The sequence below is a fragment of the Trichosurus vulpecula genome, chromosome 7 (genome assembly GCF_011100635.1).
Source record: "Trichosurus vulpecula isolate mTriVul1 chromosome 7, mTriVul1.pri, whole genome shotgun sequence".
Classification (NCBI taxonomy): domain Eukaryota; kingdom Metazoa; phylum Chordata; class Mammalia; order Diprotodontia; family Phalangeridae; genus Trichosurus; species Trichosurus vulpecula.
The window spans coordinates 146,315,597-146,328,408 of NC_050579.1; the positions used below are offsets into that span (position 1 = coordinate 146,315,597).

Below are 12,812 nucleotides of genomic sequence, written 5' to 3' on the forward strand. Positions count from 1 at the left end.
ATCTCCTACGTTTGAGGAACTCATTAGAAACTGAACAGATGTAGTAGTCACTTCGTGTATATAATTCATCCATTATTGTGTACATATTGTTTCCTCCAATGGAATGAAAGCTCCTTAAGGGCTTGTTTTTGAATCCCCGCTTCCCCCCCAAGTCTGCTGCTTAATAAATGCTTGCTGATAGATTAATATATACATAGGATCATATTAACTGGATTAAAACTGGAGCAGACCTCAGAGGTTATTTAACCCAATCCACTCATTTTACACATGAAAAAAGTCTCAAACTGGATAAGTGACTTATGTAGGGTCATACAGGTAGTAGTAGCAGAACTGAGATTTGAATTCAGGTCCTCTGACTTTAAATTTAGCACTTTCTACCATTTTATACTGCCTCGATACAAGGTAGTGATAAATCGGAGGAAACCTTTGGGTTGCCATTATGGAATAATACAGATCTAAAGATGATCTTTCATAGTGGGTCCTGAAAAACAAACCTGTATGTTAGAAATCCTAGAAAGAACTACATAAAAACAGAGACTGCGCTGTGTCAGAACTTTGGTTCATTCAGTCTGTTTTGAATTCAATATGTTTCAGTCTTTGACATGACATTAAGCTGTGGAAAAGTAGGATCTCCTCTATTATGTCAATCTCAAAACCTAAGCTTCCCTCAGTAACTCATTCTAGAGTTCTCATCCAAGAATTTGCCCAAGACTTATTTGCATTTTAAGCTTGTATTCGCTCTTGAGAACAATGTGTTGCCTAAGTTTCATAGTGGATAATGTGCTGAATTTGGAATCAGGAAGACCTGCGTTCAAATTCTGATTCTAACACTTAATAATTGTGTAACCAGGGCAAGTCTGAACCTTTCTGAGCCTATTTCCTCACCTATAAAATGGGGAGAAGGATACTAATAGTACCTTCCTCACAGGGTTATTGAGTGACTCAACTGAGATCAAGCATGTAAAGGGATTTGCAAACATTAAAACACTACGCAAATGCTAATTATTATTGAAAATAATAATGAGGGGCAGCTAGGTGGCGCAGTGGATAGAATCCTGGGACTGGAGTCAAGAAGACGTAAATTTAAATCCAGCCTTAGACCCTCAATAGCTGTGTGACCCTGGCAAGTCATTTAACCCTATTTGCCTCAGTTTCTTCATCTGTAAAAAGAGCAAAGGCAATGGCAAGTCACTCTAGTATCTTTGCCAGGAAAACCCCAAAAGGGGTCATGAAGAGTCAGACACAACTGAAAGTGAATAACCAACAACAATAATCATAATAATAATAAATATTTCCTTTTATTCATTCTAAAACTAACTTCTTCAAGCTTTAAGGAGTACTGCTAGTTTGTTCCACCTGAGGTTTGTTGAGCAGCTTAATTTTCATTCTCCTTAGGGGAAGCGAAGTCAATAGAAAGAAACATGAAACATTACGGAATATTGTAGCTGAGCAGGACAGTCCAACCCCTCCATTTTTATTGATGTGGATTCAAATCCTGGCTTTGATGGACATTGACAAGTTAAGCAACCCTGGGCAAATGATTTTATCTTTCTGGGCCTCAGTTTCCTCACTTTAAAAGTAGGGGCAGCAATACCTAAAACTATCTGCCTTGCAGGGTTGTAGTGAGGAAAGTACTTCATAAATCATGAAGTTATATAAATGAGAGTTATTATAACCATCACTTGAAATATTAAAGGAAGTGTTCCAATTGGCTAAACTATTCATCACACTCCCTCTTTCTCAGCTGGTTACTTAACCTTTGTTACTGTCCTCTATTAGCAGAACCTCCACCCCTTTGATCATTCTAATTTCTCTTTTTTGAGGAGGAGTTAGGAGTATAGTCTTATAGACTGAGATCTGGAAGGAACCTCAGAGACCATCTAATCTAATATCTTCATTTTACAGATGAGAAAATGGAGGTCTAGACAGATTTGCTCTAGTCAGCCAGGTAGTGAGGGGTGGGCTTTGGACCCAGGTCCTTATTCCAAATGGAATGCTCTCTTCCTTTGTTCTGCTCAAACTCTCTGGAATGCTTAGGGAGAAATTTTTGCTCTTGCAAAGAAAAAGACATTCTGGCAATGGTCCCACTCACTGTGATGGTCTCTGATCCTTCTTTACTGAATGCTCATGTTTGTGTGGCAATTTGCTGGACTCATCAGTGAAATATTGTGGTGCCCTCCAGGCTCTGGTCACGCTGTAGGATAGGACTCCTTAAACTTTTTCCACTAGAGATCCATTTTTGGGTTTTAGCAGCTGTTTGTTGGCATCGCATGGCCTGAGGGCATGCACAATGCAAAGTGTGCTTGCTTTGTGTTCAGAGCCAAGGCTGCAGTGAAGTTGTCCAATGCAACATGGGCAAGCAGTGCCAGAATCACCTCAGATTCATTATGCATTTGATTTTGAATTAACTTTTGGTCATTGTGACTTCAGAAACTTTTTACTGTTGCCAAATTTTTCATGACCCCATATTAGATCTTGACCCACAGTTTAAGAAGTGCTGCCCCATCTGCCACCTGGTTGGTTGGCAGAGTGGTAATGGTAGAAGAGCACACCTCATCGTAATAGAGTGTTCTTACCATATATAGGGGAATAAGTGGTTTTAAGGGAGAAAAGTTTTTGGCTCACACAAATGAGCAGGGTAGTTTGATCCTCCTTTTTTCAGGCAAGAAATAACCATTAGCTTTATTGTGGACCAAAGGAAGTAAGTGTTTTGTGATGGGAAGGACCAAACACTATGGTCCAGTCCCAGTCCTGTCATTTAGTAACAGTGGGATTTTAACAGTCGGATTTGAGTCACAGTTCCCTCATCTGTAAAAAAAATAATGACATTGACAATAGAAGGGATGGTGGATAGAGGGTGGGAGTAGAAGTCAGGAAGGCTGGAGTTTGAATCTTGCCGAAGACTCTTACTAGCAGTGTGACTCTCGGTAAATCACTTAGATGCTCTGTGCCTCAGTTTTCTCACTTGTCAAATGGGGATAATAATAGTGTTTACCTCACAGGGTTGTTATGGAGATTAAATGAGTGAACATATGTCATATGTAAAGCATTTATTTGGGGCAGCTATGTGCTGCAGTGGATAGCGCGCTGAGCCAGGAGCCAAGAAGACTCGAATTCAAATCCCACTTCTGTGTGATTCTGGGCAAGTCACTTAACTGGTCGGGGCCTCAGTTTCCTGACCCATAAAATGGGTCTAATGATGGCAATTACCTCATGGGGTTGTTGTGAGGATCAAATGAGAGAATATTTTCAAAGTGCTTAGTGAATGTTAGCTATTCTTCTTTCTTATCATAATTAAATGTTTTATAAACTTTAACAAGTTTTTATTTACTAGATGTAGTTGATAGGAGGATTAAATGAGATCAGGCAAGTGGACAGCTATGCAAGTGGGATTTATTATTGCCAGTGTGTTCTCCACTGGTTTGTAATTGTGTAGAAAGAGACTCAGTGTAAATGGAGGATGCCTCATTGGGAATCTTGGCAGAATCATGTCTAAAACTAGCAGGCAGAACCAAACAGGAGAGATTTTCCCCTCAAACAATGGTGTGTGAATTTAGTGGCTGACAGAAATCAGTCTGATGCATGGAGGAGCTTTCAGGCTGCATTCTGATTATCCATTTCAAACACTCCTGACAACAAGGGGAATAAAAGGCAGAATTCATAATGAATAATTGATTTGTTTGACTGAGCTAATTGGTTTGCCAGGCATTTGATGGTCTTCTAGAGAAATGGCTTAAGTGAGGTCGATACGCAAGTCCAGTAGATAAAAATGACGTAGAATTCACAAATCATTTATTTGAAAGACACCATTCACAAGTCAAGCAGAATAGCTAAATTGCTGTCTTGCCCACTAGGCTTTAGAAGGAAGAACTAACACTTTAAAGCATTTTCTTAAAATTAAAAAAAAAGTCAGTTTAAATGTTCACAAAGCTCTCCCCTGTTCTTCCCCTCACCCTCTACCCCCATTCCTTTAGGAAAGGAACTAAAAAAAAATCCAAGGGGAAAACAGTGTAAACATTTCTTAATTGAAGGTCAAACACTTGTGTCTTACATTTCTGGGCCTAGTATTAAGCCTGCTTGTGATTTGAATACCAGTTTTTTCAAAGATTTTTCTTCTACCTATGAATCATCAGGGTAATAAGGTGACTTTAAGATCTTTTGCTTAATTTTACTTTTTTCCCCAACCTTTCTCTCATTCCCATCTTGTAATGAACAAAATTAACTGAATGTTCCCTTTGTATATAACACGGTTCTAAGCTGATAGGGAATGTCAAAAGAATTTGAAGCTGAATCATTTCTCTGAAGAAGCTTATGCTCTGATAGTATATGAAACTGTTTCATATTTTATTCATTTGGCCTCCACTAATTCAGAATTGCTAAGAATTTGGACATGGGCTGCGCTGTACTCTAGGGGTAAAAAAAGACTTGCTAAGCAAATTAACAGTGTCATCAACATTTGGGGTGAGTGGGAATGAGAAATATTTTATTTCTGGAGAACAAATTGTTTATTAAAACTTGGTAACATATTTGGGTGTAAATGATTAATGTACTAATTACAAGTAAACCTTCTGTAGCCATAAAAGAAGGCCCAGAGGGAACTTCATGTGACAACACTTTAACCATTTTTATTACTCTATTTCCTTGTAAATCATTTAAAAATAAATATTCTACAATATAGCTGGGCCTTCTTACCAGCCAGTCCAAATTAGTGAGGTTTTACTGTAAACACACAGGTCAAAACCATGTAAACTTCTGCGCTGTTCACTCTAGGGCTATATAAGGCCTACCGTGAGCTTCTTGCAAGTTTGCAAGCTGTTGGGATCAGTATGGAACTATCTTAAAAGAAGTGGGTCCTGGGTAGAAATGTATGAGGCACCTACCTCTCTTTTGTTTTTAAACTTGCGTGCTGGCAGAAGATGCTTCCTTTAGGTTCAGCACGATCCCAAGGGCCATGTCCTCTGACCTTTATAATTTTTATGTAGAACTTTAATTGGTGGGCAAGATTTAACTGATTTGTTTTTTTCCTTGGGGGCTTGGAGGACTTCGACAAAGCTCCTTAAATAACTGGATAAATAATTAATTGAGCAGATTAGAAACACTATCAGTTCTGCCTTTGAAGGCAGATCTCTGGGGCCCACTGCACTCCTACCTAATTTGGAAATGCTTTCTCCTGGGTTGTTATTTTGGGGCCCATTCTGCTTGCTATCTGCTTTTCTTGCTATTTTCAGCATCCCAAGGGAGCCTCAACTGACATCACAGCAGCAAAGAAACAGGCAAGGAAACCAATAACCTTTTGCTTTCATAAAGCATTTATTTTTATTTGAAAACATTATACAGGCATTACATTGCCACAGCCAGTCCATATAGGAGCATGCAAATATCAAAAATGGAGAAAGTGTTGATTCAGCGTGTTGGTGCAGATTCTTTTTTTTTTCTTCTTTTCTTTTTGGTTTAGATTCCCATTTGCAATGGTCAAGGTTAGTGTGCTTATCGTGGGGTTTACCAGTAGAATCCTACCCATGGGGTAAAGTTTTTCCTTTTAGCTAGCTTGGGACTATGAAATGGCTTTAACAAAAACAAAATGAAACGGAAAACATACTACACGCTTGTCAGAAGGTTAATAGCACAAGTTAGCAATATCTAAACTAAACACTGAAACTTTTCCATTATGACACAGTGATGCAATTTTTTTTTTTTCAATTGCTTGGTCTACCATGGTGTGTGTTTCCAAGTTTGCAGCTGTGGAAAATTGGAACCAAGATAGCTCTGTCTCCTAACCATGTTTCTGGGAGGTCCACGCCCTCCCTCAGATGGGGAGGGGTTAGGTAGGTTTCCATTCAGTAGCTAAAAATTATTTTGCTTAGGGCTGCTCAGTTCCCAAGGGATGGTGTTGTTGACAAGAGCTCTGGTTTATTTATATAACTACTGCCCCACACTGCTAAAGTCTTATTCAACCAGTAGAGAGTTGTGAGCTGAAGAGTTGAATTGCTGCTGGTGTCTATAGAGGTTCTGAAATTGTAGGAAAGAGAACACTTGGAATAAAGTTATCCTTCCTACCTTCCCCTTCTCATCCTTCCTTACTAGGCTAATTAATATTTGTATACAACAGAAAGGCTTATATGCCACTGTTTTCTCTTGGGGGCCCATTGAACCCTTCTGATCTGGGGGTCAGTTCAAGACATTATTCACCTCTTTATCTGGAGAAGAAAGAAAGCAACACTGTAAGTGACTCCAGTGATGGAAAGGTCTTTGTGAGGAGAGCTTGCTGAGTGATGATGAAGGGTGTACAATGCATTTCTAAACATTCACGCTTGGTTTCCATACAATGGAGTCAATTAAAATATTCTATAAAAATGTTTCAAATGGCAGATTTAAGCCATCTGTTGATTGCAAACCTTTTTTTAAATTTAAATTTTTAAAAACTCCCAAGTCAGTGAACTGACTTGGAAATGCCTTCAATCCAGTTGTTCCTAATAAGACTACTAAACATCTACAAATTAGTCTCATAAAAATGAATAAAAAAGAAGACTACAAACATTTGGCTTAAAAAATAAATACTAAAAACGGGGTAAACCAAGAAAAGTATGCAAAATGAAGGAATGTAAACACAAAAATAAAACCACAGTCTTTAAAGGTCTTTAGACCCAAATAGACATAATGCTCAGAGAAAGGTATTTAATTGGTTTAAAAGGTAGCAAGAGAGTACAGGAGATGGCAGGATTCCTCAGGACCGGAAGAATTTTAGCACAGTGATTTTTCCAGAAAATAAACACATTCTTTTAAGGGGTTATCTGAGAAGACAACGGATTTTGAAAAGAAGTTTTTTATCTCCTGTCCCAAGAGATCTTTCTCTTGGAGTGAGGGCCTGGCCAGATTATTCCCGTTATGATTGAAAAATACAAAACCAATCTACACATTTTCAGATGAATACTAAGGCATAGCTTTTCACTTTAGTACGAGTACTGGCCTGGTTCGACCTCTTTAGAATTGTCATGCCATTTTAGCATGTCAAAAGTAGTACAAATGCTCCTTTCTACTTTGCAGAAACCCTATGGTCTAGTTGGTGTGCTTAACATTTGCACAGATATTTATCTGATTTTTAAAAATTCTCATGAACATTTACCTTTTCTTTCTATACCCTTTGCTTTCATCAATGCCTTCTCTGCATCAACCAAACATAGAAGATATTTCATATACTCACAGGTTACAGCTAGACCTGGGAAATTAGGTGGGCCCTTTTTTGATTCTTGACTTCTAGTCCTTGAAAAAAAAGGGTCATTTTCAGGGGAAAAAATGTATATAAAAGACCCATCAGATTCTTGTTACCCAAAGAGACAAAAGCAAGACAGATTAAGAATGCAATATCTTAAAAGATTAGTTCTACTTGCCAGATGGATACCAAACATTTGTCAAATGCATAATTGTAAAATGATGGTATCTCTACCATTGTGATGGTGTCAAACCAACCGAATTACTCTTGGTGCCTTATTGCCTTTGGACCTAAACTCTTTAGGTGGGTGGCACAATCAGTTAAACTTACAAAATGAACACAATTTCTTTATTGGTACACTTAGCAAAAAGGAAGCCTCACAATTGGTAGATAGCATTGGCTTCTTCAAGTGCCTTGATTCTGTTCCATATTATCTCACTGAAAAAGATCTAGAAGGAGGAGGAAAATAAAACACTGGGAATTTTTTTTTGTGGGGTAAGCAGGAAAGAGGAAGCATAAGGGAAGATAGATTTGGGTGAAAACAAATATCTTGAAAAAAAGGACTTTGTTTCTGGAGTTTCCCCATAACCCATAGCAATGATAGATCCCTGACCCTATTATCATAGGGACCTGGTTGGCAGAAAACCTCATGGCACAACAGAAGGCAATGGCCTGGAGGAGTATGTAGTGATTGCAAATACAAAAAGGCTAAAATGCTCATTTTAGATCTATTCCTAGAATAGAGAATTATATGGTCAGTTGCCCCTCCCCACAAGAGTCACAGCACAGATGACATATTGAGCCAGCAATCCAACAGGTGGTGGATTAACCGTTAACCACCGGTTCCTAGGCCAACTAAGCTTTTCTGGGGTGGAGCTCCTGCAGCATGGATCACTCACAAAGTCTATGCAAAAAAAATTAAATATGATTCTTAAAAAGTGACTTGCCATAGAAAAGTGGGATTTATGCGACTGCTTGTGGAACTAGTAGTAATTTAATTTGTATTTGGGGTAGGGGTAGCCATGGTGTGCAAAATCCCCTCTTGAATGTTGGTTCGATAATAACAACAGTAATAATAATAAAAAAAACCAATAATAACACTAGCTTTTGATTTAAAACTTTTCACAGTAATTGATGCAGAGGGAATTGTGGTCAGTGTATACCCTAGACAGACACCTCTCCAAATAGGATGTTTTGGAGTCTGGGTCTCCAGGGACAATGAGCTTGTTCTTTGCAAGAGGCTTTCAGATTTGCTACCTTGCAGTCCACCCGTGTAAACTGCACCTGGTAAATACCTTTCTCTATGTACAATACAGAGATGATGGGCATACACATGGCCACTGAGTCATCCTCAGTGGCTTGGGAGGGCCTAATCCTAGGCAACTCGAACATGGGGTTCTTCTTCCATCTCTTGACCTAGGCTGGTATAGGTGACTGAAGGTTCCACCTGCCCAGAGGCTGGTAAGTCTACAACAGTTCCTGATGGGTTTCGAAACTGCTTGTATACCCGAGGGTCCTGGGCTATGTATGTGGAGGTGGAGGAGTAGAGAACCAGCCCGACGAGGATAGTGAAGAAGGAGAGGAGGTAAAGTCCTGAAAACTAAAGCAGACATAATATCAAAGTCATTAACACAGTAAGACCACAGGCTTATTCAGTTATTCATGCAACAGATATTTAGTAAGTGCCTACTGCATACAAGTCACTGTATTGAAAGAGGGATAAGTAAATGATAAATAATGACAGCTAATATTTATATATGACTTAAAGGCTTGCAAATCTCTTTACATATATTATCCCATTTGGTCCTCATGACAACCCTGTGAATTAGGTGCTATTATTATCCCCTTTTTATAAGATAAGGAAGCTGGAAATAAATTAAAATTCCATGTGAAATCTACTCCTAAGACCCCATCCTTAAAAAATTGCAATCTAGAAAGGCAGATGAGATATAGACTGTACAAATAACTATAGTACAAAAGAGAATGCAGTTTGTATAACCAGTGTGTAGCACAGTGACTGACACATACTAAATGCTTAACACATGTCATCTATAAGCTATCTATCTAGCATAAAATAAGGCCTTAAACTAAATTTTTAAGAAAAATTCAGTTCAGAGAGAGACTCCAGGACATTAGCCTGTGTAGGTGTATACACTAAGACACTATGAAGATATTGCTGGAGAGTCAGTGTAGGAAAGAGGAGACTGGACCAGTGTTCACGTGTAGTGGGTGGTCCTATTTTATGTAATAATTCTTATTCATCAGATGCTAAATTTTGGTATTTCTTTTTCTAAAATAAGTTTTTTATTGATTTCTTTTGGGTTTTCGACATTATCATAGTTTCCCCTGGTATCTCCCCTCCTCTCCCTCTTAGAGACCTGTCTCATATAACAAATGGTATTTGTTGAAGACATTTTTAAAAAAAAAGAAAAGAAAGAGGAAAATCAACACAATTGATTCATGTATTGAAAAAGTCTGAAAACATACATAATGGGCAAGATTTACGGACCTCTCACTTTCATGAAAGGGTGAGTTAGGGATATCCTCTCATCTCTTCACTAAAGTAATCTTTATAATTTTGTTACATTATTCACTTTTGATTTTGTGTGTTTGGTTTTTCGTTCCATTTACATTGATGTAGTCCTTATGTATATTGCTTTTTTGATTGCTTACTTCGCTCTGCATCAGTTTGTGTAGATCTTTCCATGATTCTCTGTATTCATCAAATAGATTATTTTGTTATAGCACAATAATATTCCATGTACCACATTCATGTACCACAATTTGCTTAGCCATTCTCCAATTTACTTTGTTTCCAGTTCTTTACTATCACAACAAGTACTGCTATAAATATTTTGGTGTATGTGGGGACTTTCTTCTAATTAATAGCTTCCTTGAGGTGTAAGTCCAGTAATGGGGTCGCTGGTTCAAAAGGTATGGACACTTTTGTTACTTTATTTGCATTATCGCACGCTGCTTTCCAGAACAGTTGTACCATTTCACAGTTCCAACAACAATGATGCCTAGTATGCTACAACCCCTCCAACATATATCCATTTATATATCCATCTTGGATATATAAATATATGTGTACGTATATATGTACGTGTATGTGTGTATGAATTGTTTATATATGTTGGATACCAAAACCTTAGAGATATCTGGTACAATTTTTACCCCCCATTCAATCACTTCCATTCTTATCCTGGGTGCATCAATTTTGTCTGTGTAACAGCTTTTAGTTTCATGTAAGTAGAGGTATCTATTTTACCTTTTGTAATTGCTTTTTGTTTGGTTAGAAAGACATCACCTATCCAGAGCTCTGAAAGGTATATTATCTGCTTGTCTTCTAATTTTTAATAGTATGATCTTGAATATTAAATTTGTGCAATGAATATATATTATAGAATTATAGTTTAAGGTATTGGTCTAAGACTAATTTCTGCCCGATTGCTGTCTAGTTTTCCCAAGTTTAAAAAAAATCAAAAATGGATTTTTTCCCTAGGTAATTTGTTTTCCACTTTGTCAAACATTGAATTACTGAGTTTCACTGTTTCTGATTTTCCCTTGTCTAGCCTGTTCTCTGTTTCTTTTCTTCATCCCTTTCCCCCTCCCTCCAATACCTGATGGTTTCTATGACTGCTGCTTCATAACACAGTTTGAGGTCTGGAAAAGCTAGTTCCCTTTTGTCCCTACCTTTTTTCATCATTTCCATTGATGTTCTAGATCTTTTGTTTCCCAAATGAATTTTAAGTTCTATAAAATATCTCCCTGGTAATTTCATTGGTATGGTAGTATTGTCATTTTTACTATCAAGAGTCACACTGGTAGTAAGCAGCAGAGGCAAGATTTGAGCTGAGGTCCTCTGACTCCAAATCTTGTGCTGGTCCTTTCTGCAGCAACACAATTGTCTCTAGAACACCTCAGAGCCTGGGTTTGGGTAACAGCTAGAACAGGACACAGGAATGAATTTCGGGAAACCCAGACAGTGTCCAAAGAAATCAGGAAAGATCAGAACTGAAGGGAATTCAGTGCCTACCTTCCATCACAATAGAAAGCTGCCCAATGGAAGGGGAGGGGGAAATGCAAGACATTAACTCTATTAACAATACTAAACCTTTTGTATAGATTTATTTTCAAATAACTGGCATTGGTCTAGGAGTCAGGAGATTTGAATTCTAGTCTCGGTTTTACTACTTTCTATTTCTGTGACCTTGGAAAACTCACTTCCCTTTCTGCAAATCTTATAATAGAGGTTTGCAGCTTATATACAGTTCTTTCCTTCTGGCCTGCCTTGGACATGAAAGTACTAATTTTGTTTTTTATTAAGTTATGAATATAAAAAAATGAAATGTAAAAAGTTATTTCCTCTCTATGGGTCTCGGTTTCCTTCTTAGTAAAATGAGAGAGTTAGACCAGATTAAAGATTCTTAATCTTGTTTATGCCATGAACCCTTCTTGGCATTCATTCCTCTTGTGACACCTGTGGTTGGACCCCTTCTCAGAATAATGTATTAAAATGCATAAAATAAAATTGTATCAATTGGAATGGCCTAGCCAAGAACAGTGAATATTCTTCCAGGTATTTAAGTTGTTCTTTATTTCTTTAAGAATCACTTTTTAATTAAATCTATACAAGTGTTTTGTGTGTCTCTGTAGACCCTCAGGTTTCTTAATGCATTTGTTGTTATCTGCAATGGGATTTTCCTTCTTACTTTTGCTTCTTGGATTGCTATTATTTTGTAGAAATGTAAATTATTTTTGAGGGTTTATTTTGTAGCCTGCAAATTTGCTAAAGCTATTAAATATCTCAATTAATATCTTTGATGATTTGCTATGATTTTTCCAAGAATACCATTATATAATCAGTAAAGAAGAATAATTTTATCTCCTCTTTACCTATCTTTGTACTTTTAATTTCTTCTTTTTTCTTATTGTGGTTGTTAACATTTCCAGAACTACATAAAATAATAGTGGAGAGAGTGGACATCTTTGCTTTTCTCCTATATTTACTGGAAAATGTTCTAATGCATTTCCCGCTATATATGATGTTTGTATTTGGTTTTAGATAAATACTTTTTATGAAGTTAAAAAAATGTTCCTTTATGCCTTTACTTTGTAGGAGTCTTCTTTCCTTCTTCCTTCCCTCCCTCCCTTCCAACCAATGAGTGTTGTACTTTGCTAAAGGGTTTTTCTATATCTTGAGATAGTCATGTGACTTTGGAGGTTTTGAGTTTTAATGTGATTGTGTTGATTTCCTAATATTGAGCCATCCTGGGACCCATGGTATAAATCTAACTTGGTCATAGTAAATGATTTCTTGGGTAAATCACTGTAGCTTGTTTGACAGGATAGTGTTTAAATTTTTGAGTCAATATTCATTAATAATACTGGCCTATAGCTTTCCTTCTGTGTTTTATTATTCCCTAGTTTATGTATCAGGATTATATTTAACTAATAAAAGGATTCTCATAGGGTGATTTTTCTCAATTTTTGAGAAAAATTTGTGAAGTTCTTTAAAAGTTTGATAGAATTCTCCTTTAAATCCACCAGGTCAAGAGTTCTTTTTTGTCTTTGGTAATTCCTTTATAGCTAGTACTAT

General features: G+C 37.3%; 1 protein-coding gene across 1 annotated transcript in view; it reads right to left on the bottom strand.

Moving 5' to 3' along the window:
- Window positions 1-8,585: 8,585 nt before the first annotated feature.
- SLC35F1 (solute carrier family 35 member F1) overlaps window positions 8,586-12,812 on the bottom strand; it is a 148,522-nt gene continuing 144,295 nt past the window's right edge. Inside the window, exon 8 of the mRNA XM_036768254.1 lies at window positions 8,586-8,810. Within this exon, the coding sequence (XP_036624149.1) occupies window positions 8,586-8,810 (225 nt within the window). The remainder of the gene's footprint in view (window positions 8,811-12,812) is intronic.